General features: G+C 39.5%; 1 protein-coding gene across 13 annotated transcripts in view; it reads left to right on the top strand.

The window, feature by feature from the left end:
• LOC117408361 (lymphoid enhancer-binding factor 1-like) overlaps window positions 1-17,905 on the top strand; it is a 59,813-nt gene extending 41,908 nt beyond the window's left edge. For 2 of the 13 annotated variants that reach the window (XM_059000439.1, XM_059000430.1), the window contains 7 exons: window positions 5,224-5,317; window positions 5,656-5,739; window positions 7,065-7,184; window positions 8,660-8,822; window positions 9,504-9,611; window positions 10,979-11,027; window positions 11,340-11,729. In XM_059000439.1, coding sequence (XP_058856422.1) covers window positions 5,224-5,317; window positions 5,656-5,739; window positions 7,065-7,184; window positions 8,660-8,822; window positions 9,504-9,611; window positions 10,979-11,027; window positions 11,340-11,437 — 716 coding nt within the window. In that variant the 3' untranslated portion in view covers window positions 11,438-11,729. Of the gene's footprint in view, window positions 1-5,223; window positions 5,318-5,655; window positions 5,740-7,064; window positions 7,185-8,659; window positions 8,823-9,503; window positions 9,612-10,978; window positions 11,028-11,339; window positions 11,732-11,776; window positions 11,818-16,662 lie in introns of those variants that run through there. The other 11 variants (XM_034013295.3, XM_034013294.3, XM_034013293.3 and 8 more) reach the window with 11 other exon arrangements.
• The last annotated feature ends 7,309 nt before the right edge of the window (window positions 17,906-25,214 follow it).

Genomic DNA, 25,214 nt, shown 5'->3' with positions numbered 1-25,214 from the left:
ACTTGTGTCACTTTTTTTTTTTGTTTGTTTTTTTTCCCCCCATAATTAATTGTGCGCCCATGTTTGTGGAAGTTTACAGTTTGCTCCACTGTACAGACCAGCTCTGTATCACAATTGTAAAATTAAGTTTAAATCTGATGCAGCATCCCTGATTTAAAAAAAAATATATATATATACAGTGCCTTGCAAAAGTATTCAGACCCCTGACCAATTCTCTCGTATTACTGAATTACAAATGTACATTGAAATTTCGTTCTGTTTGATATTTTATTTTAAAACACTGAAACTCAATATCAATTATTGTAAGGTGACATTGGTTTTATGTTGGGAAATATCAGCACCCCTGTCATAGATGTGAGGAGGACTTGCATGGACACAGTTAGTGATGAACCTAATGATCCTTGTGAACCCAGTCAGACAAACCAGCATAAGAGAGAAAAGAACCTCAACAGGCACAAGCCTGCAGTTAAATGGCCAAGAGCTTGTGAGAAAACTGCATGGGACACAGTAAACACAGATCTCTGTGTTGCATTGGAAAGATTAAGTGGAACAGTTGAAAAGAAGCTGGATAAATTTGGGGACATCATCTACGCATATGGAAGTGAGAGGTTTGGAGTTGAAAAAAGGAAGGAAAAAGTACAAACTATTCCTGGAAAGTCTAGACGGCAGCAGGAGATTGAACGCTTAGTTAGAGAAAGGAGACAGCTGAGGAACCAATGGAGAAGAGCAGAACAAAGTCAGAAGGAGGGACTCAATCTCTTACAAAGGGTCATAAAAGATAAGCTTGCAACATTGCGCAGAGCTGAGCGCCTACGGAAACGCTACAAAAAGAAGGAGCGTGCGAGAGCTAACTTTTATAAAGACCCATTCAAATTTGTAAAGAAGTTATTCACCAGTGAGAAGAATGGCACACTAAAAGCATCTAAGGTTGAGCTGGAGAGATATTTGGAGGAAACACATACAGATTCAAAAAGGCAGGAGCCTATGTCAGTTCCGTCAGACATCCCACCTATCAATCCACCAGAATACCAAATGGAGGACTGTGCACCTAAGTGGAAAGAAATAGAGCAAGCTGTGAAAAAAGCAAGGGCTTCATCATCTCCAGGGCCTAATGGAGTTCCGTACAGAGTGTACAAGAGTGCTTCAGGAGTTCTACGAATTCTGTGGAAATTGATGAAAGTGGCATGGGAAAAACAGGTTGTACCAAGAGCATGGCGCCGAGCAGGTGGAGTCTTTATACCTAAAGAAAAAGATTCTACAAGCATCAGTCAGTTTCGTCCCATTTCCCTATTAAACGTAGAAGGCAAGATTTTCTTCAGCATTATTGCTCAGAGATTGTCAGCTTACCTATTAAAGAACTGCTTCATTGACACTTCAATACAAAAAGCGGGCATTCCAGGTTTCCCAGGTTGCTTAGAACACATCAATGTGATCTGGCAACAAATTCAATCAGCTAAAAAGGAGAGGAAGGAGCTCCATGTGACATTCCTGGATTTGGCTAATGCATATGGTTCAGTGCCACATGAACTACTTTGGGCAGCATTTGATTTTTTCAGTGTACCGATGACAATAACAAATTTAGTGAAAGCCTATTTTGGAGATTTGCAATTCAGTTTTTCAACTTCAGAATTCAGCACTACATGGCAATGCCTAGAGGTTGGAATAATGGCAGGATGCACCATTTCTCCACTGGCTTTTACCATGGCAATGGAAGTAATCATTAGGGCATCAAAATGGGTAGTAGGAGGAGAGCGCTTGGCTTCTGGAATGCGACTACCACCAATTCGAGCATACATGGATGACATGACAACCATGACTACAACAGTAGCCTGCACTAATCGATTATTGGGCAAATTAACCAATAACATTGAATGGGCACGAATGCAATTCAAGCCCACTAAATCAAGGAGCATCTCTATAATTAAAGGCAAAGTAGTAGATAAAACATTCTTCATTAATGGTGATGCAATACCAACAGTGTCTGAGAAGCCAGTGAAGAGTCTTGGGAGATGGTACGACGGGGATCTAAAGGACACAGTTCGTGTGGGAGAAGTTAGACAACAAGCAGTGGGAGGGTTGAAGAGCATAGACAGCTGCGCTCTACCAGGTAAACTAAAACTCTGGTGCTTTCAGTTTGGTCTACTGCCGAGGTTGCTGTGGCCACTGACTGTGTACGAGGTTTCTTTGACAACAGTAGAGAAGCTGGAAGCTTTAATCAGTTCATACATCAGGAAATGGTTGGGAGTTCCACGCTGCCTCAGCAGAGTGGGACTTTATGGTAAAGGAATACTGCAGCTACCAGTCTCTGCTCTAACCGAGGAGTTTAAGTGCGCCAAGGTCAGACTGGAAATGACATTAGTAGAGTCACGCGATAAATGCGTAAGGGAGGCAGCACCTGTGTTGAAAACTGGAAGAAAGTGGGCGGCAAAGAAAGCTGTGGAAGATGCAAAGGCTGCCCTTCGAATTGGTGATATCATGGGGCAAGTTCAGCATGGAAGAGGGGGTCGGTTTCAGTTCAACTCCTCCTACATGGCACAAGGCGGCCCCAGCTCAAAGAAGGAAGCTGGTAGTCAACGAGGTGCAAAAGCAGGAGGAGAGGATGAGGTGTATAAAGGCCATTTCCCAGGCCAAACAGGGAGAATGGTTGAGATGGGAGAGTGTGGAACAACGCAAGATTGGCTGGCAAGACCTATGGTCAATGGAACAGAGCAGGATCAGTTTCCTCATCAGGTCAACATATGATGTTCTCCCATCACCACAGAACCTAAACCTCTGGGTAGGAGAGGATCCCTCATGTCCTTTGTGTTCATCACCTGCAACATTAAGGCACATTTTGACAGGATGTAAGGTGGCTCTTAGCCAAGGACGGTTTACTTGGCGCCATGACCAGGTGCTGCGATGTTTGGCCTTAGCATTGGAAGACAAGCGTAACATGACCAATAAGTTGTCACCTGTTCCATCAAAACATTACACACAAAAGACAACATTCCTCCGCCCAGGAGAGCAACCACCAAGAAAAGGTGTTAAAACCAATCCTCGCCCAGGACAACTGGAAGCTGCTAGAGACTGGAATATGCTGGCAGATGTTGGTCAACGGCTTATTTTTCCACCTGAGATTGCCACCACTAACCTTCGACCAGATATTGTCTTGTGGTCTGGATCAGCACGCCTTGTTCACCTGGTAGAGTTAACAGTGCCATGGGAGGACGCTGTAGATGAGGCGTATGAGAGGAAGAAACTGCGGTATGCTCAACTAGCCACTGAAGCGGAACAGCGAGGATGGAGAGTTCGGGTTTACCCAGTGGAAGTGGGTTGTCGAGGATTTGTGGCACACTCTACAACCCGGTTTCTCAGAGACGTCGGATTCAGTGGCCAAGAGTTGCGTTGCACAGTGAAGAACTTATCTGAAGCAGCAGAGAGGAGCAGCAACTGGCTGTGGTTGAGACGGAAAGATTCTGGCTGGGGACAGGTAAGTAAGCTGGGCTGAGTTGAGTGGGGGACGGAGGGGGGTGATGCTGGGACGCCAGAATCACCGTCGAGCCCTCTTGAGGTGTCGTGGGCTAGTCGACGAAACACTGAGGATGGAAGGTGCCCACTTGAAAACCCCAGAGATGTACCCTACTTAGCTCAATCCAGACGGTTGTCATGCTGATGCGCTGGGGAGGCCGCACTTTGGTTGATCCCCGGAGCCAGCATCGCAGCCGTTGTGTGTGCTGATGCGCCAGGGAGGCAAAATAAGCTGATCCCTGGAGCCAGCATTACACTTCAGCCATTAACACCAGACAGAAGGATATCTACATCATCATATGGAAGGAAACGTAAATGGATGGAGACGCATATGGATCACATTAGTTTACTGTAAAGCTACGTCTTAGTTGGTGCTTATCTTGGCGAGAGCCGAGTTCAAATCAGCATGAAGTTTTAACATCTACTCTCGTGTAATGGAAATCTTTTAAGAAAAATAAACTGAAATATCTTGCTTGCATAAGTATTCAACCCCTGTGCTGTGGAAGCTCCCAGTTTACACAGATGAAAGAAATTGCCCTAACAAGGACACAATTACCCTTCCATTGGCCTCCACCTGTGAACCATTGAAGTTGCTGTCACAATGTCACCTACAATAATTGATTTTGAGTTTCAGTGTTTTAAAATAAAATATCAAACAGACCAAAATTTCAATGTACCATTTGTAATTCAGTAATATAAGAGAATTGGTCAAGGGTCTGAATACTTTTGCAAGACACTGTGTGTGTGTGTGTGTGTGTGTGTCTATATATATATATATATGGGGCTGTGTTTGTTTTGTAATTACAAACTGATTGTTCTGTCGGACCTTTAGGGGTTGGTCTTTGACAGGTGATCTGTTATTGTTTCTCTCTTGCAATGGTGTCGTGTAACAGTGCAGCCCCTGCGGTAGTGTAAACCCTCAAAATGCTGATGTTCAGGACAGGTATAAAGTAACGTCAGTAGGCTTCCTTTTTTGTGATTGGAAATGCTGCTAGCTAAAGTACTCCCATCCCCTTTTTATTCCTCTCCACCAACCTGTCCTGGGGGTATGAGTTTTTTAGGAAAATCATTAAAACAAAAAGAAAAAAGGCAATGATCCATTTGGGATTAGGATTTCGGTTTAATCGCGAGGCAGTTACAGCTGTAGGGTTTTGTGTATATGGGATGTCACTTGACGGATCCTTTTTGGCAAGGCTTTATTTTACTGTTAAATACTACACATGCAAAAGCTCTTGACCTTGAAGCCCAAAGGAATCAGCTTGATGAAGAGCTTAGTGCAAACTATAGTGACAATCATGAGCCAAATGAATCCTATCAAGTGCGAGAATTACGGGACAGAAAACGATTCTTAATTAACTACTGATCCTTAGTGGTAACAAATTTAAAAAAACCTTACTAGCCTTTAGGGAAACCACAGAAAACAGACAAGGTCTCATTTTCTTTCCATCTTGGGGGGGTGTGTGTGTGTCGTCTCCTTCCCCCCCCCCCCCCCCCCCCCCCCCCATCCCACCCCAACTGTGCAATTTACATGTAACACTGTTTATTTTGTTTATTTTTAGCAAATCTTTTTTTTTTTCACCAGCAAATTTAATAGCTGCTCGGATAAATGGAAGCTAGAATGTCACTGTAATTTTAGGTAGGCAGGAGAGAAATGTGATGTTTTTGTAACAGACAGTGCTTTAACTGGCTTTGTACTACTGTCTGGCTTCCTTCTAGGCATACACAGACATCATCATCCTGGTCCTGACATGGCCAATTTCTATCCACTGTCACCTGGAGGAGTTGGACAGATTACCCCACCTCTTGGATGGTAAGTTCCTTGCCTTTATTTCTTTATTATGACATTTCTGTGGTGTGTGTTTTTTTTTTTTTTTTTTGGAAGGGTACAACTGGGCAATTAATTGTCATTGGACAGCAGAAAAGTCAAGCATTTCAGAAATGTAACATTAATTGTGTTTGGTTATTTTAGGTCAATGGGTAATACCTAGACATTTCTCTCCCTTTTTTTTCCTTTTAAAACCTTAAAACTAAATGTTTTGCACTCTATTGAAACAAAAGCACTCAACAGCATGGGTAGGTCAGCAATACATGGTTGCACAGGGTCAAGGATTCAGTGGTTTTGATGGTCCCTTTTCTTTGTGACCTCAGGCAAGGTCAGCCTATGTATCCAATCTCAAGTGGTTTCAGACAACAGTACCCCTCCACTCTCCCAGGCGACACCCCCATGTCCAGGTAGGTGCAGGAGGCGACGAGCTGCAGGCACTAGAGGGCAAGCTGCTGCTGCTGTCCTGCTTTTATCTCTGAGCGCCTCTGCTTCTCTGCAGCAATGTCTGGGTCACTCGGCAGCAGAACATACCCACACATAGTCATTATTATTATTGCTACTCATTATTACTCTCTGTGTCTTGAGAGGGGGTACCTTACAGCAAGTTATCAATAAAGACATATATGTACCAACATATAATATGTTATACTAAATATATCTTAATTCATTTCTAACATCTTTAGAAAGTTAGGGATATTTCCCCTCATTCAAAGGGAAGGGAGGAGAGCAGCTTTTTTGGTTATTGTTACTTTGTTGTGGGATCACAACCACAGTTCTCATCCACCCTCTGCAATATGTGATTGTGTTTCTAAATGTTTTATAATACAGGTACATATTTAGTTAGTGTTCTATTAACACCTCCCTATGCATTTTTATATTAAAGAAATGTTAGCAACACTAGTCTCTTGAACAGTCTTGCTGGTAGCAACAGTTTTTTGATTAATAGCTGAGTGGAGGGGAAGCAGTAAACTGTCTGCTTGCTATGAGGGAAGGTGTAATTCAGGTATGTACTTCCACCATACCATTTCTGCTGTGTGACTCGAGCCTTCCTTTATTGTCTACCAGACATCTTGGCAATGGTTGATTTATGATCTGCAGCATTACTGAAGGCTTTACATGTCCAACAACTTTCCCTTGAAAAATTACCAATAGAACAAAGAGGGGTAGCCAAACCTACCAAAATCTGCCACAAAATCTTTTTTTCCCCCCCTAAATATAGTTAACGTTCTCTACCAAATTGCTTTCTGTTTTCTTACGTTAAACTTTGTAAACTGCCGCACAGGACAAACAGGAAAATGTTGTTTCTGAGAACTCAAGTTAGTGTGTCACTATGACTACTAGAACTACACCTTTTTCCAAGAACAAAGAATTTAACTGGTTTAAAATTGTAAAGGGCCAGAATTAAGAAATAATATCAGAAATCCATAATGTTTGCCTGTTTTAACGAGACCCAACATACATAAAACAAATGTACAATTTCTGAAGGAAATTTTTCAAAGGTTTTTTGTTCTGTTTTGCATTTCTGTGCTGCATTGGTGGGTGACGGGTATAAAGGAAGTGCTGTCTTCTGTATGCAATGGCTGACTTTTTGAATTTGCACCCTTGCAACAATTCACTTACTGGGGCTGGGTGGGATAGAATGAGCTAGCAAAACTATTTCTGTTGCTAAAGCTATTTGTAAGCCATTTGTGTGATGCATTTAGTATTTTTTAGATTTGTATTCATTTTGCAGGTTTTCACATCACATGGTGCCAGGTCCCCCAGGACCACATGCAACTGGGATTCCACACCCTGCCATTGTCAACCCTCAAGTCAAGCACGAACACCCACACGACACTGACCTAATGCACATGTAAGTGGCTTGCCATTCCTGGGGGGGTCACACAATGGAGTTTTGAAGCCAGAGTATTTTATCCCTCTTAAGCCCGCTGCACACAGCCCGACTCAAGCCGTCCCGACTCATCTCAACCGATTATGCACAGATTCTGCAATCAGTTGTGCTCAGTTTTGTTTTGACGTCACAATTGAGTTTTTCCCAACTGGGTGTCGCACACTGCTAAGACCGGAATTACTGACCACGACTAGATACTGGTGATTACTATGTATGCAAAGTTAATTAACACTGCCCTACACATTTTTGTATTAACTTAGCCCAACATAGCGACCCTCATATTATGCATGGCATCGTATGCTGATTAGACGGTGGAGACAGCACCGCGAGGCAACCAAAAGAAGCGCTTAGCCTATTCATTTAGCTATTGACCATTTACACCGTGCAAACGTTTCAGGCAGCGCTTGACTTTCTGTATAGTTTGTCTACTACACTTTAGCCTGTGGTAAATAAAATCCAACCTGTTGATTTTTATTTGACTTTGGCGGGGTTTTTTTTTCTCAGCGTGCGGATCTAGGGGCTTGTGATTTGTGACCTATGGAGATCGATGCACCGGTTACTTCTGTTTTAGCGCAGTAAGAAAATATAGGCTGCCAGTAGATTGATAATAAAAAGGTAAATTTGATAATTTACCTTTTGATTTAGTAAACACCATTTTTTGTGTTATTGTTATAACCTGTTGCGAAAGTGATAGTATTATAAATCCCAGCATACTGGACTAGAGTGATTTACATCAAAGCCATCAATAAATACTTTGTGAGGATGCACATTTATTTGGTGCCATCTGGAATAAGGAATTGCTCATCTTTTAAGGGCTAAATAAATAAGCGCTAGCACGGTAATAGCTCTATGTGATTATTCTGACATGGTTTACATACATTCCAACTCATCCCTTCTAAGCAGTTTTGAGACCCGTTCTGTATTCTAGATGCTGTGTTTGTCCTGACATTGTGTTATGCACTGCTAGCTCCTCATGGGAATGAGACTTCTGTATCACTAGGCTTTCAAGCAAAACAAATCAATAAGAAATGGACACTCAACCTGGGTACATGTTGTATTTGTTCCATTCAAAATGACACAAATCTTAAATTGGAGGGTAATCTAGATTCTTTGCTGGCTAGATCAACTGGAGGAATCAATCCAATTGGGCCACCCAAATTAATTAAACAAAAGAAATGGCTAATGCATGCCAGCAACTTTATACAAAATCTAACTAATAGAAAGTATAAAATTGGAGTCTGATGGGTGTGCATTGTACTCATCTGCTCCTATTTATTCTTATTTTATTTTGCACAATTACTGCATCAGCCTGCCACCTGCCACCTATTTATTTATTTTTATTCTAGGCTGTTGTCTCCATGGGAGCCAACGTCTTTATCTGGCATGCGTTTTAATTTTCTTTTCTCTCCCCCCCCCCCCCCTCTTTTTTTCTTTAGGAAACCTCAACATGAACAGAGAAAAGAGCAAGAGCCCAAAAGACCTCACATCAAGAAACCTCTAAATGCTTTTATGTTGTACATGAAAGAAATGAGAGCAAATGTAGTAGCGGAGTGTACACTGAAAGAAAGTGCAGCCATCAATCAGATCCTGGGGAGGAGGGTGGGTACAGCCAGGCTAATTCATACAACCATTGCAGGAGTTCATGTTTTTAATTGACATCTCTTTAGGAAACAATATCATGCATAATTCCTTGTACTTTCCGCCTGAATTTATTAGCCCAAAATATACCCATATAAAAATATAGATAAAGAGCTGAAGCTGTCAGCTAATACTGTAGTATTATTATTATTATTATTATTATTATTATTATTATTATTATTATTATTATTATTATTATAATAAAGAAATAAAAACAAAACAGTACAAACTTGATTTACAAAGCCGTATTGTGCTTTTAAAAGTAACTACAGCAGTAGGTGTTCAAGCTAGGCCTTTTTGCCACAGCAACATACAGTTGCAGGCATGTAATTCCTAAAAACATTCAAGCCTGATAAGTTGAAACTAGTGTTTTTATATGAAATTAGTTACAACTAGTGCATTTTGTTAACTCAATTTGAAATTGAAACAGTTTACCGTAATAACACCACATGTCTTTTTTGGAATGAACTTGAAAGTACATGCAGATTAACTCACCTGATTTTTTTTTTTTTTTCCTCTGTGTGTGTGTGTGTGTGTGCCTCTCTCTCTCTCTCTCTCTCTCTCTCTCTCTCTCTCTCTCTCTCTCTCTCTCTCTCTCTCTCTCTCTCTCTCTCTCTCTCTCTATCGTTTTCTATGAAACAGTGGCATGCGCTATCTCGGGAAGAGCAAGCTAAATACTATGAATTGGCCCGCAAGGAAAGGCAGCTTCACATGCAGCTTTACCCAGGCTGGTCTGCAAGAGACAATTATGTAAGTACCAATACAGATTAGAAAAGGAGAGGTGAATGGCTGTGAACTTCTAAACTATAGTTCCGTACAATGTTGCATAAGAAGTCGCAACAACATGCAGCATTTATTTTTGAGCCTTGTTCCTTTTTTAGGCAGCTAGATTTATTTCTGGTCCTAATTAACCTAGGATAGTGTTCTCTGTGACATTGCAGCTCGGTAAAACAGAGGTTTGTGATTCGTTTAATGAGATAAGGCCCTTACTCTTGATCACCTTATTCCTTCCCATAGATGCCACTAACTTAAAATTGTACCTTTTTGAAATACCATTCTCTTTTGGTGGGGCATGTATAATTCTAGATCATCCAGTTCTATATCTTTATTAGTAAAGATAGATTAACTAATTTAAGGATTAAGGTGTACTCACCCACTGCTCAACACACGGTCAAGTAACAAAGCTCATAAACAAATGTTTGTGTTTGTCGAACCATTATTTTGACTTGTATGTATGTAGAGTGTGCATGTGTGTGGGAATGTATGAGTGAAGTTGTCAAAAGTGTGGCTCCAGCACTCGTATTCACTACACCGTTTAGAGTTAGGCTTGTGGTGTTTACCTGCCTCCTTTGGGTACCTTGGGCATTTTCCCCCTTTTTTCTTCACTTTCACCCCCACCCTAGTTTTGTTGCTGCAGTCGCATGTGTTGCTACGTGGCAGTGTTGGCAGCGTCTGGTTTTTAAAAGATGGGTTTGAATATGCTGCACATTAGGAGCACCAGAGAGGCTAATTCCTGCAGATTCATCAGAAGTCAGTTTTGTTTGTTTGTTTTTCTTGTTTATTATTGTTTTCCAAACATATGCATTAAAATGTATACATTGGAATTTTTTTTATATTTTTTTAATTCAAAAGTGAGAACAATAACTAATATATGACTGTGCTAAAAGGCATATTCACAAATAATAAATGATTGTAGTTCAGCTCACCATTGATAATAGTTTTTTCCTGTCCCAGTGTACTGCAGTGTAAAAGGCATTGTTCAGCTGCTTTCAAAGCCATTTTGTCGGTAACATGGTTATTCCTCTTGGATTAATTAGGGTTGAGGATGTTGATACTTTTGTTTACCACTAGCTTGTTTTAAGTATCTCTTTTTCTTCAGTGTCCTGCTTCTTTATATATATGTTTTAATGACGTTTGCAACAGATATGACTGCCTAGCAACAAAAGGTGGAAGCAGTAGGGGTTTCCGGGGTGGAAATATATTCCAGAACAAAATGGGGAGAAATATTAGGGCTGTCCAACTGGTGGTGGGTAAGCATTGCAAACTTGAATTAAAAGTGGTTTAGTGAGTATGAGTGCTGGAGCCACACCTCAAGTGTTCACCTGGATATTTTAAAGGGAAAGAAGAAGAAGAGGAAGAGAGAGAAGATCCAGGAAACCACATCAGGTAATTGCACTGCCTTCACTTCAATCTTCACCATATCCATCTGTTCAAACATGCTGCACTGCAAGCTAGCTAATGTTGTTTTCTAGTTCTTAGCTTGAGTAAAGAAACAAATATGAAAAGAAAAAAACTATTATAATAGGTGATATTGCAGTAATCCCTCATGTGAATTATAAATAATGATTTCGGCTAATTGGATGTGGAGTTTTATTGTGAAATGGATTTTGTGAAGCTTTTTCTTCTATTATTATTAGTATTAGAGTTCCCTCTTGTCTTGATTCCATGCATTTTTCTTCCATCTATCCAACCTCTTAGCCTCCAAAAGATGTTTATCAATGTTTGGCCTTCATGGAATAAATATGTGGTGCCCGTCTTGCAGGTACACTGTGGTGACAGGACCTTGTGTGACTTGATTCACATCCAGCACCGTTGTGCACACTGCTGGTTTTTTCTGTTGTAGTCTCCAACCACCCCACTGCTCATCACTCCCTACAGCACCTAGTCTTGCGGGATTAGTCTGTGAAGATGTTTTTAGTATCTGTTTGTGCTACTATACGTATCTGTGTAATAAGTCAAAATATTTACTCTTCAGAAAAAAAATATATATGATGGTTTACAAAGCCACTTTGGTACGGAAGACCCATTAAAAGGTCTTTCATGGTTTTAAGTCCTCCTTTGCTTAAAACCCAAGTTACAAAAAAAAAAAAAAAAAAACGTTGACGAGAAATATTAAAGGACTGAATTTTCTGCAGGTACAGGCCAGAGAATGAAAACTGCATACATCTGAGCAATGGTAAGGAAATCTAAACTTCTTTTCTTTTTATTCTATTGAATTGAAGAAAAGTTTTTAATCTTTTAAATTGAGTTAAAATGAACTCTAATAATTGACTCTGACTCTGGTTTTACAGACTAATCTTTTAAAAACATCAGGATTGTATCTGTAGAACCTTCAAAGTTTTTTACATTCATTATAATGAGGAGAACATTTAAAATAAATAAATATTCTGTGTTAATTGGGAGTGGGAATGCATGATGTATTTTCATTTACAACCAATTTGACAAGCTTCTTGCTCTGGGCAAGTCATTTTTGTGCTTCCAGATGGGGGAAAAACAAACAAAAAACCATCAGTTTCATTTCTATTCGGAGGTAGAGGGGCATTATTGTACCTTATCTTGAATTTGACATGGAATAACAGTTTTTTTTTGCTTTGTTCTCTGGAAATAGGGGAAAACAAATAACGTTAAGCAATACTAAGCCGATCATTAGCGGTGCCTAGCGGAGAACAGATTGCCATCCGGTCTGATTCATTGTGACATTCTGAAACTAATATGCATAATTCCAAGAATACAACAAAACTCCAAATACACAATTTGCATTTCCTAAGAGCAGGATTGAAGTTGGCTTAGCAGACTGCAGTAACATCACTAAATGAACACATTTTTGGCTGTTTCTTTTATCCTCGCTCTCGCTTTTAGTCTGTAACATGGATTACATTAAGAATGGTAGTTTATTTTTATTGAACTGATATCAGCGCTTATGTTATTTTTTAGTTCAAGTTAATTTCTTACCAAATCTTGCATTTTACAAAAATACGTGTAAAGGCAGTAATGGGCATCTTTATTGGCATTCCTAAGATTAAAAAAAGTGTCAGTGGCTGATCTTCCCCCTTAAACTCTTAGTTACAACTCTTGCTGTTGGTGTAGCAGCATGGGCAGAAAATTTACTTCACATTGACTGTGAACATAGTGTACAGATGGCTGTAAAGTTACAATTAATTTAATATACTAGCAAATAACCACCTGTGCAGCTTTTAAAAGTGCAATCAAGAATAAGGGTACATGGTTAATAGAACCTAAACAGTGTAATTTTACACACGTGCCACCCAAGTAAGTGAATGAAATGGTAAAGATGGAAGAATCGGCAATGGGGAAAGCCCTTGTTCGCTCGTCCTTCCAGCAGTCCATTTTTTTTGTTTGTTTTAAAGAAAAAAATGTACTGCTTCATCAGATGTCTATTTTTAAATTGTAGCGTGTAGGGCCAATTTTAATTTGTCCCCCACCCACAATTGTAGTTCACCATTGTTAATTTGTTCCCTTTGAACACGCCGTCTGGATGAAAGTCATCCAGGTGATAGAGAGGAAGCAACGTCTGTTTATTGTGGGATCTGTGTCTGCTGGAAGTATATGTTTGGAGAGACTGCGGCTCCTATAATGGATGCAGCCCAAGCTCCTTTCGCCCCTCCCCTCCCACCACGCTGCAGAATGCGACTCGCAGCAGTTTCTTTGAAGCCTAACCACAGCAGAAGGAGCAGTCATTGTTGCTCTTTGATTGTGCCGCCTTGGCCTGTGTATTGGGCCTTGCTGGGGCTTGCCTGGTTTGGCTAGACTTCAGCTACGGCCCCCAGCAACATCTCAGATGTGGGCAATTCCCAGTCTCTTCTGCACATGCCTGTGGTTTCTTGGAGGGATCCTGATGTGACCTTTTTTTATGTCTCTGATTCATGAGACGGGGAAGCTGGCTCGTCCCAACTGAGACTCAAAAGGATTCCATTTGCTGAACATTAAGCAAAATGTATTTTTTGTTTGTTTCAAAGGAAACGCTTGCATATTACATGCTGTTACAGTTAGTCTATATGTGTGTGTATATATATATATATATATATATATATATATATATATATATATATATATATATATATATATATATATATATATATATATACACACAGTATTTTTCTATATGAAACATACTTTTCTTATTTTTCTTATTTCCGTTGCTGTGTTAAACATCAGTTGGGATTTTGTAAATCGTCCTGAGATGGTTTATTCTTCTAGATGACTCTCGTTTGCATACAGTGAGCTGTAAACGGCTGCCTGTGGGTTAATAATTACTGTACTGTTAGGACAAACACTTGCCAACTATTGGTTAAATGCTCTTGGCCTCTGGTACCCAAAGATTCAGTGTGACAAAGATCCAATGCAGATATTGTCTTCTCTTCTGTAATGCCTGTTATAAGATGAAGGGTTTCAAAGGCAGTTAGTAATGAATGTTTTATAGATTACATCACCATAATCAGTTGCATGCAGATTCCAAGTCTGTACACCATTCCCCAATTTCTAAAAAGGTATATAGGAATAACCCTTTTTGATGGGCAGAAAGAATCTTTCACAAAAAATATCAAACTAGACTATTGACCTCTTTCTCTTTTAAGAGGTGGTTGCTGTTTTTACAGTTGCAGGGGCAAAACTCAATCTATCATTGCAGGTCAATCCATGGGATGTCAGTACCATGTTTGTTCTAAAGTCTTTTGTTAATTTTAAATTAGATATCAATAGTTTTCCTGTAAGCTGGTATTTTATACAAATAAAATATCTACGTGGGCACTTCTTTGATGTGCTAATCATGCTAGATTTAAACTAGACATGACAACAGTTTTCTTTCAGTGGGATGAAACTAAAAGTCCTGGAACTGAAGATAGAGAAGGGAGTACTGCTGCTCTTGCGCCTTTATTCATCTTAAGGGTAAAGGGCGCAATTGAGAAACGTGAGGCCGCTCTAGTTATCTTAACCTCCCTACTTCAAAGGTAGCCTGCTGCCCGACCAGGGGAATACAGGCCTTAAACAGAAGAGTGTTTCATTTCCTCTGCGTCCAGCCAGCATTCCTGAGTGCTAATGGGGAGTAGCTCTGAATCCCGGCGTTTGTGTCGAAGCGGCTGTGAAACTCTGGCCTGGTGCCCCAAGGCCATTCTACAACAGGAAGTTGAGTGTTTTCATCTGAGGCAGAGAGGAAAACCTTCCCAGGAAGAGCAAGCCGGACTAGAGCTTTGAAATCTTGGGATGAAAAGGGACGGGGTAAATAAAAGCGGCAGGGTGCTCTCTTCAGTGCTGCCTGCCTGTTTGCTAAGATCAGGGTCAGCTCTCGCTGGGAAAAGGTACCTCTCCCACCTCTTTTGATCCACATGTGGTTAAGTAGTCTGGACATAAGGAAATACTGAGGCTTTCAAACTCAGTTCAAGGGTGGGGTGGAGTTGTAAATCTCGCAAATAGTGTGTGTGTGTGTGTGTGTTTTAATTTGGACACATACTCCTGTGAAAAGGAAATGTTTGTATTGCTAATATTAGTATATTACTGTTTTTTGTATTTTATCAGGTATGAACACCTAAAAGAAGTCACACTAATGTACATGTTTCTGTATTTTCAAGATTTTCGTTTTGGCTTGCAATGTTACTAGATAATCCAACACTTGGTTATTCAATTACAAACATTTGTCTGTGTCCACAATTGCTGTAGGTCATTGGCCTCGTCGTCTAGATCAGGGCTTCTCAAACTCAGTCCTGGGGACCCCCCAGTGTCATCCTGGTTTTCATTCCAACTGAACTCTCAATTACTTAACTAAACCCTTAATTAAACTGATATAATTTGCTTAATTAGACCTTTTTACTTGTTTTCACCTCTTAAACAGTTGCAGATTTCAAGTTAGCTATAACATTTTATAAGTAACTTGAACTCTGCAACTGTTTAAGAGCTGAAAACAATCAAATGGTCTAACTAAGCAAATTAATAGTTCAATTAAGGGTCTAGTTAAGTAATTGAAGGCTCAGTGGGAATGAAAATCAGAAGACACTGGGGGGTCCCCAGGACCGGGTTTGAGAACCCCTGATCTAGGTAAAAGCCATGCAGTTAAACAGCGGATCTGGCAGGTTTTGATTGTCCATGTCTGATTGGAAGTCCATCATTTGAATATGTGAATATTGGCATTTTATCAATTTGTCTATTATTTTTGTATATTATCACAAGCACATATTGTACAGTAACCTTGATGGAGGTCTTAAATTACTAATAATTGTGTAACAAGCACATGAGTCTATTTATGCTACAAAATAGCCTTTGTTCTGACATGGAAATACCCCTTTATTTACAGTTTTAAATTTCACGTTGACTTTTTATCCGAGTAAATATGTTGCTCTCGCACCAGAACAGAATATTCCTCCCTAGACATAGTTGATAAATGATGCAGAATTTGGAGATCAATACTCAATAATGTGTGTCTGCAGACACTCATTTTGTAATTTAAGGGAAAATAAGTAGCAGCACTCCACAGTACAATACAGGAATAGTGTGGGGTCTGCTACATAGGTCAGACCTGCAGTCACTGAAGCTGAAGGATTTTAAGTCTGTTGGATTTCTAAATTGTGTACGTCTACAGTAAATAGCAAATTATAAAATAAAGGCTGGGTTTTGTTTGACTTTTAATTCTCAAAGGATGTGTATTCACGAGTGAACTGGATAGAAAATCAATTAATGCATTTTATTTTCTGGCAAATGCAGAAGTTAGGGTTGGAATAGTAAATTGAGTTCCAAATTGACAAAGAATGGTATCTGTTACAAATATAGCTGGGTTAATCTGAAAGATCTGAAACCCGTTCACTCTGTATATACAACCTGAACTTCTTGTATTGTACATTTATTTTTAACCCTAAGATTTTGTTTTGTTTCCCCTCACAAATGAATATTATTGTACAGATACAATGTCTTAGAATATACTGGTACAGTGCTACATAAATTCAATACTGTTTTAATCTGGATATGAGGTGCTTAAATATCTTTCTAACTGTCTCTTCTTTTTTTTATTTTCCAGGAGGAAAATATGCGTTCTCCACATGCTAATCAAAGACAGCAGCTCTGGGTCCCCTTTTAGAGATGGAAGCCTGCTAGATTCAACTGCACAGTCACTCCTAAAGGACACCAGTGCTTCCCCCCCGCCCCCCCCCACTCTGCAGTCACTGCTTTAGAGACACTGAACTGTTAAGACAATCGCCGTCTGAACCATCCCCTTTCCTCAACCTTCACTGTCGCTGATCACCACTGTCGCTGATGAATGAGCACACCCCAGGTTTCTCCAGTTATGGACCGTGGGTTCTCCACTGCCTTTTACAATGTTAATACTTACCCTTTACTTTGCCACAACTACCCCCCCCCCCCCCACCCCACCCCACCCCTCCACCCCCCACACACACACCCCCACTTGCACACTTGACATTGCTGTCCTTGTTTGATAAAGAACACAAACCACGTTGGCTTCCACTTGCATCACACCCGACACCCCTACACTGCCATGCAACACATAAAGGGATATGTGTTACTATTTAAAGAAAAAAAAAAACTGGTGCAAAAGGATCCATATTGATTTTTAGCTTTTGTTTTTAAATTTTAAGTTGAATGCTTTTTATATTTTAATTATTTTAGTTAATTCATGGTGTATATTTTAGCGGCTGTTTTTTTTTGTTTGTTTTTGGTTTTATTTTGTTGTTTATTATTATTTTTTTTTTATAAAAAGAAATAAGCTTTGGAGACAGGAAGGCCCAACTTTTTTCTGCTGGTGTCTCGCAGGAAAGGAGAAAGGATTTTTTGATAACTATTTGTAACAAATAGTGACCTCTCAGTCTTTGCAAAGTGTACAACAGAGCTCAGTATGTGTACTCCCTTTTTTTTTAAATTAAAGTTGTCAGGAGATGTCAGTTGCTGGTATTTTTGCAGGTGATTTTATAAAAATGTGCTACATAGCTACGCAAAGACAAATATTTCCTTTTTTCTCCACAAATTGAAAAAAATACCCCGGCACTTGGCAGTCTTTGTTGCATTTTTATTGTAATGTATTTGTCTTCTGTTTCTGATAGTTTATAGTGTCTTATACCATTTCTACTCCATACAATCATTTCTGTATCATTTTATTTTAGTATTTAATGAGATACAAACTTTTTTTGTTTTGAAACAATCAACTTGATGCAGCCATCTGTATCAAGTTTTAATATTAAATGTGCTGAATGTAAATGTTTCTCTTTTTTTAAGAAAATTCAATAAAAAGCCACACTGACTGAAAACTGAGTTCTGAAAATATTGAGTTCATATTCTGGCAGAATTTTAGATGAATCTTACCACACTTGCCCTGCTTCCCATCATACTTCTGAAACATTTTGCCTTATACTACCACCTGCTGGAAGAAAACCATAACATATCGGTGGTTTCACCTTGAAGGATTAGGTAACCTCTACAGCACTGGTTCACAATCGAGGCCCAATCGAACCCAATTTAATACCTATAAAGCCTGGAGGACTTTGGACCTCAACAACCCTGTTTGGGCCCCCCTGTTTCCACACACTCCACAAAAACACTTTTGGCCAGCAAGGACCTGAAAGCTTTAAGTGGTTGAAGTGTGAAGTGGTTCAAGTATTAGACAGAAAGAAGACCGTTCCTCAATTTAATAATGCAAACTCCTGGAATGTAGTGTTGAAAATCTGTAGCAAATTCCTCCAATTTTTACACTTCCTTTTGAAAAAGTTATTTGTGCAGCCTTGGTTACCAAAGTACCTGTCAACTGAGCATCTACTATCCACACTCTTTGAAAGTCTGCAGATCTTGCTGTTTTGCCCTTCATGCCAAAAACTGACGTACAACAGGGAATTGCAGCATTTATATATTTCACATTATTTGCATAAAAATCAGTCATTTGAGGACCACAAAAAAAGTGCTACCTATAACAGGTTATTAAAATAATTAGTTTGTGCCATCCCAGAGATTCTTCTGCTTTCGCATGATTGTTGCTGAATATTGGAACACAACATCCACATAGCATACATACAGGTGTTCACATAACGTTTATCATTAGGTTCTCGCATGAGTACCAGCAGAAATGGTTTGGTACGCGCCACAATTAAGGGTCATGTGGCAGGGCAGTGCCCTGCTTGTAAATATTATATTACAATTTTAAAATGTATTGTGTGGGGGCTCCCAAATGGCGTATCCAGTAAAGGCACTGCATGGAGTGCAGGGTGTGCCCTATAGCCTGGAGATTGCCAGTTCAGGTCCAGGCTATTCGACTTCCGCCCGTGGACGGGAGTTCCCAGGGAGCGGCACACAATTGGCCAAGCACCGCCCGGGGTGGGGGGGGGGGGGGTGGGCTTAGGTCGGCCAGGGTGTCCTCGGCTCACTGTGCACCAGCAACCCCTGTAGACTGGCCGAGCGCCTGTGGGCCTCCCTGCAACCGGCCCAGATCTGCATGGTCCTCCGCCGCTGTAGCTCTGAAGGTAGCTGCATGGCGGGCCTGCAGAGTTCAAAGAATTGGACAGCTGACGGCACACGTTTCGGAGGACGCATGTGCTCGTCTTCGTCCTTCCCGAGTCAGCGGGGGGGGGGGGGTTGCAGTGGTGAGCCAGGCTTAAAATTAGGCATTTCAATTTGAGGAGAAAATGGGGTAAAAAAAAAAAAAAAAAAGCAATTGGCGATTCCAAGTTTATATATAAATAATTTCCTATCCCTGCCAAATACATGTGAAAATGTGGCTGGAGCCTTAATTGAATGATTAATGGTTAATTAAGCTCCAGCCACATGGCATTTGAGGGGAAAATCTTTTGCTTGGGAGAAGGGAGTTTGGTGAGTGTTTACACTGTGAGTGTTTGCTGTTATTATTTTGTTATTTTGTTTGTGTGTTTGTTTGTGTGTTTGTTTGTGGTGTTCGTGACTTGTTTTGTTAAACTGTTTTATTTTGCTCTGTGACCAGTGGTTTTTTGATTTATTTGTGTTAAAATAAATGCGCCCCAGTGCTTAAACCTGCAGTCCAATTCTGAGTCTTTCATACCTCCTGACTGCCTTGGACACCCGGCTATCCTGTCGCAGGTCATTATCCAAGTCTCTGTCTAGCTCTACCTCCTCCGACAGTTCAAACAATTGTGATGTCAAGGATCAGAGGTGCAAATTTGGAGCTAGATTCTAGTGCTAGGGAACCTCATATAGTGTGAACGACATTAAATTCTGGCACCATGTTTAATTTATTGTTATTATGTATTTGTTGATAAACCTATATGATAGTTTTTCATTGGGTCTGCACTATTCAAATGACCCACCCACACTCATCCACATACACAGGAGAGGTGGTGTAAGGAGGGCTTGATTAGGGCAGTATTTAATAATTTAGCACTAGTACAGTAGGCTCTCTGGTGCTAAACTTTCCAAACAGTTTAGCACAAATTTTCAAAATGATTTGCACCCCTGTCAAGGATGCTGGGTTCATGATCAAAGGTTTCAGTGGTCATCTTACACATATAAATATGCATCAGGGCAGAAAGGCGTGAGGCTGATGGCAAAGGTTGATATTTCTTTTTAAAAATGTTGACATGTGAAAACCCACTCTTATAAGCTGCACTGCTTCATGGCCGTGCAAGAGAAAGCAACAGTTTATGAATGTTTAAGTAGGAGTCTGGATTGCTGGCTATTACAATGTTTAACAAATCATCACACATTCTGTTTATTTCAATAGCTTACCACCAAATTCCAGCCATGGGGATTCAAAAGCAAAAAACAAAACACTTCTTCACTTTATTAGTGTTGTTGAACACGTTAGGTTGACAGCACAGCGGTATTTGTAGAAGGATATAAATGTATTTAAATGTATATAGAGGATTAAAATATTATGGCTCTCAAACATCAATACCTCCTCTCATCTGTGTGGTTTTTTTTTAATATATACACTATATAAATGTACTGATGCATACCTGCATACCAGTTATGTGAACCCCTGAATATATAGGCTTAGTTATTTGCATGCATTTCTAATTTGCATTTACAATTGGGTCATAATTTTATGGTAATTGGTCCAAAAGCTGACATTTGATGGTATAGTAGAACTGCAAAGTTACGAACACATGGGAAAAGTTCCTAAAACTGAAATGTCCAGCTCTGAAATGTATTATTTTTCTATGATTTTAATGTATCTGTAGTGTAGTAATAAAAGCTCTACAGTACATCTTTAACATGAGGAATATTAAGAAGAAACCCAAAACTAAGCCAGGAGAGCTGTGTTTTAACAGTTAAAATTCACAGCATCTTTGCCAGGAGCACTGTTTCCAGGTGTGTTGTTGAGCAATCAATTCATGAGTGTGATTTTTGTAACTGTTCTACTGTAAAAAGCAGTTGGAGGGCCATGTATCCCCTTTAGGCGTTGGGAATGTGGTCATGTCTTTCGTGGGTTTTTCTTTGCAAAGAATAAAAAGCAAAGCTGCAGGGAATATTCAGTGAAAAGCTTGAGAACCCCTGCCCTCAGAAGGTATTTTACTCCCTTTGTTGGATGACCCAGAAGCTCTCTTGAACATCCATTCCAAAATGTTCTTAGAATTCTGTTGGCTGATTTACTGGTTGACAGACATCAATATCAGCAATGGTCAGTTTATATAATTGGTAGGTCCCCAAGCTATTTAAAACAAGGCTTCAAAGAGAATACATCTTTTCATAATTTAAAACCCTGTGATAATTTACTGCATACTTAATCTTGCTAGGCTGCTATCGTATATATAAATCCTCTACCGACTACTGCATTCAAAATTATTTTGCCTTTTTTGTTATACTCTTTTGGTCTCATATTAATAGGAACACTTGTCAATATTAATAATGCAGATTTCTTTTTTACAGTAAACCAAAGAATAAATTGAATGCTGCAGTGTGTGTGTACAAAAGTTAGCAAATGCTGTAGTAGAAAATATCCATACTGCTTGAGAACTGGTAGTGAACCTACATTAAATACATAAGTGCCTTCATCAAAAAAGGGAACCAATCTACTCGGAAAAAGAATACTCGAGGGGGTTCAGAAGCATTTAAACTAGAAAGGAAGGGGGGAGAAATCAACAAAAAACAGAAGGGAGACCACATCAAAACAAGGGCAACAACTCAGGTAAGATAGCCATTAAATATATTTATTTAAATGCTAGAAGTCTCAAAAACAAAATGTTAGAACTTGAAGCTACTGCACTAACAAGTAACTAAGATCTGAAAGGTGTTACAGAAACTTGGTTATCCGACAGTGATGGAGACGAATATAATATTAGTGGGTATACACTGTATAGGAAAGACAGGCAGGACAGACGAGGCGGAGGGGTAGTACTATACATCAAAAATAGTCTTGAAGCCCAGTTGCTAAATCTAGGAGAGAAAAAAAACAACTCAGAATCAATATGGGTCAGAATAATGGACAAAAACTCAAAGGGCATAATAATAGGGGTATACTATAGACCGCCAAATTTCGACACTGAGAAAAATAATCTGTTATACAATGACATTAGAAATGCATGTAGCAAAGGAGAAGCCATACTAAATGGGGGGATTTCAACTCCCCCCCCCCCCCCATGTAAAGTGGGAAAACCCGGTGGGGAGCACGACAGCCGAAATTGAAAAGGTAGAAACAACAAATGACTGCTTCATAACTCAATTTGTCAAGGCATCGACTAGAGGGAGGGCATGCCTCGATTTAGTCTTTTCAAATAACAAAGACAGAATGACTAAACCAGAGGTTAGAGAACCATTGGCAAACTCAGATCACAGCATGGTCTCATTTGAAGTGCTAGTTAAAAACCCAAAAGTAACAACTAAAGCTAAGGTTTACAATTTTAAAAAGGCAAACTATGACGGAATGAAACTGAGACAGAAACAGAGAAGTTGATTGGAGTAAAATAGAGAAAACATCCACAGAAAAAGGATGGCTATTTTAAAAAAATGTAGTACTAGAGGCGCAAAACAATTACATCCCAAAAGTAGACAAATCAAAATCTAAAACAAAATGGTTTAATAGATCAATTAAAAAAAATATTCAGCTAAAAAAGGCACCAAGAACAAAGTACTTAGAAAGAGTACTTGGAACTGCAAACACAAGTAAAAAAGTAAGTTAGAAAGGCCAAGAGAGAAATCAAAATGAGCATTGTCAAGGGGGCTAAAACCAATTCCAAAAAGTTTTTCCAATATTATAAAAGCAAAAGAACATTCAAGGAGGAAGTAAAATGTCTAAGAGATACACATGACAAAATCATAGATTAAGAGAAAAAAATAGCAAATATATTAAATAATTACTTTTCACAAGTTTTTACAGAGGAGGATACGGACAACATGCCCCACATGTCGACCTGTTCCTATCCAGTTTTAAACAACTTTAGCATAACAGAGGCAGAAGTGTTAAAGGGACTAAACTCTTAAAATAAACATATCCCCTGGGCCGGATGAGATCCCCCCAATAGTACTCAAACATATGAAAGAAGTTATTTACAAACCGCTAACCAAGATCATGCAACAGTCTCTTGACACGGGTTGTACCGATAGACTGGAGAATTGCAAACGTAATACCGATCCAAAAAGGGAGACAAAACCGAACCAGGTAACTACAGACCAATAAGCCTGACTTCTATTATATGTAAACTTCTGGAAACTATAAATTACCTATATGGTAACAGTATCCTGGGAGACGGCATGGTTTTAGGAAAGGGAGATTGTGTCTAACTAACCTGCTTGATTTTTTTGAGGATGCAACAATAACAATGGATTAATTCTCAAACTGAATGCAGTAGGGATTCAAGGAAATTCATGCATATGGATTAGGGCGTGGTTAACATGTAGAATACAGAAAGTACTGATAGAGGAGAAACCTCAAAATAGAGCGAGGTAACCAGTGGAGTACCTCAGTATTAGGTCCTCTGCTATTCCTGATCTACATTAATGACTTAGATTCTGGTACAGTAAGCAAACTTGTTAAATTTGCATACAACACAAAAATAGGAGGAGTGGCAAACACTGTTGCAGCAGCAAAGGTCATTCAAAATGATCTAGACAGCATTCAGAACTGGGCAGACACATGGCAAATGACATTTAATAGGAGACAAGTGTAAGGTACTGCACACAGGCAATACAAATGTACGTTATAAATACCATATGGGAGATGGGATATATTATGAAAAGTGTTGAATTTAAATCGAGGGAAGTAATGTAAAAACTTTACAATGCATTAGTAAGACCTCATCTAGTATATTGTGTTCAGTTCTGATCACCTCGCTACAAAAAGGATATTGCTGCTCTAGAAAGAGTGCAAAGAAGAGCAACCAGAATTATCCCGGGTTTAAAAGGTATGTCTATTGCAGACAGGCTAAAACCAAACCAAACGAGCAAGATGGGCAGACTGGCCTCCTCTCGTTTGTAAACTTTCTTATGTTCTTAAATGTTTGTCTATGTGATTTTAGTTTATTAGTTTTACCTTATAATGTGTTTCTGAAGTTATGTATAAATTTAACTTAGTATTATGTGTGAATAGAGAAATGTTTTTTTTTCTGAATCCACCAATAGATGAATAAAACTAAACACATTGGAACTGACTATGAATTTTAAAAGAGTAACAAAAAGTATATCGCTGGAAGAAACTTGTATTTATTTTGCTTACTGTATGCCACCCAGTCATAGGTTTGAAATACTGTTTATTTGAGGCTGAGACAAAGCTTGGGATTGTATCCTTTCATACCATGCTGCTGTTTATTTTTAGATATTATGGCTCCCCCTTGAGACAACAAACTAAATTGCAGCTCATAACCTATATTTAAGAATTGCACGTACAGTAGAACCCCAGAGTTACGAACTGACCGGTCTCACTTTCAACCGGAAGCATGCAATCACTCAACTATGAGGCTGAGTGGTCCAGTGGTTAAAGAAAAGGGCTTGTAACCAGGAGGGCCCCGGTTCAAATCCCACCTCAGCCACTGACTCACTGTGTGACCCTGAGCAAGTCACTTAACCTCCTTGTGCTCCGTCTTTCGGGGTGAGACGTAGTTGTAAGTGACTCTGCAGCTGATGCACAGTGACTCTGCAGCTGATGTATAGTTCACACACCCTAGTCTCTGTAAGTCGCCTTGGATAAAGGTGTCTGCTAAAAAAACAAATAATAATAATAATAATAACCATGAGTGCAATGCAACCTCATAGGCGCTCCTATAAGCAGCATGCTGGTCATGGAGAAGGCAATATTACTGTACCAGCAAATGTATTCAGAAAAGTGAAGCAGATTTCAAAGCAAGTACTGGCAATTTTACTGGGAACATTTAACTTTTTAACAAAGCAGTTTTTTTTTTTTAAGCCAAAAGGAGGCTGAATAACTGAGCAAACCGCACGAATACATTTTGTTTAAAACAAGCACAACGTTAACCCAGGTTTTCATGGACGTTTAAATCTGTGTTTTGCTACAGTTACGATTTCAATGGTAAATGTAGACTTTTTCCATTTTATAGTACTGTTTTAAGGACTTTAGAACCCTAACAATATGAGTATTGTATTACTGTACTGTGTCCTTGTGTTATTCGCCAGATTGAGGGTGTAGATAGCAGGTGTACACATTTA

The sequence above is a fragment of the Acipenser ruthenus genome, chromosome 2 (assembly GCF_902713425.1).
Source record: "Acipenser ruthenus chromosome 2, fAciRut3.2 maternal haplotype, whole genome shotgun sequence".
Lineage (NCBI taxonomy): Eukaryota > Metazoa > Chordata > Actinopteri > Acipenseriformes > Acipenseridae > Acipenser > Acipenser ruthenus.
The sequence above is the reverse complement of the archived record's forward strand: the minus strand, read 5'-3'. Positions and strand labels throughout refer to the sequence as shown.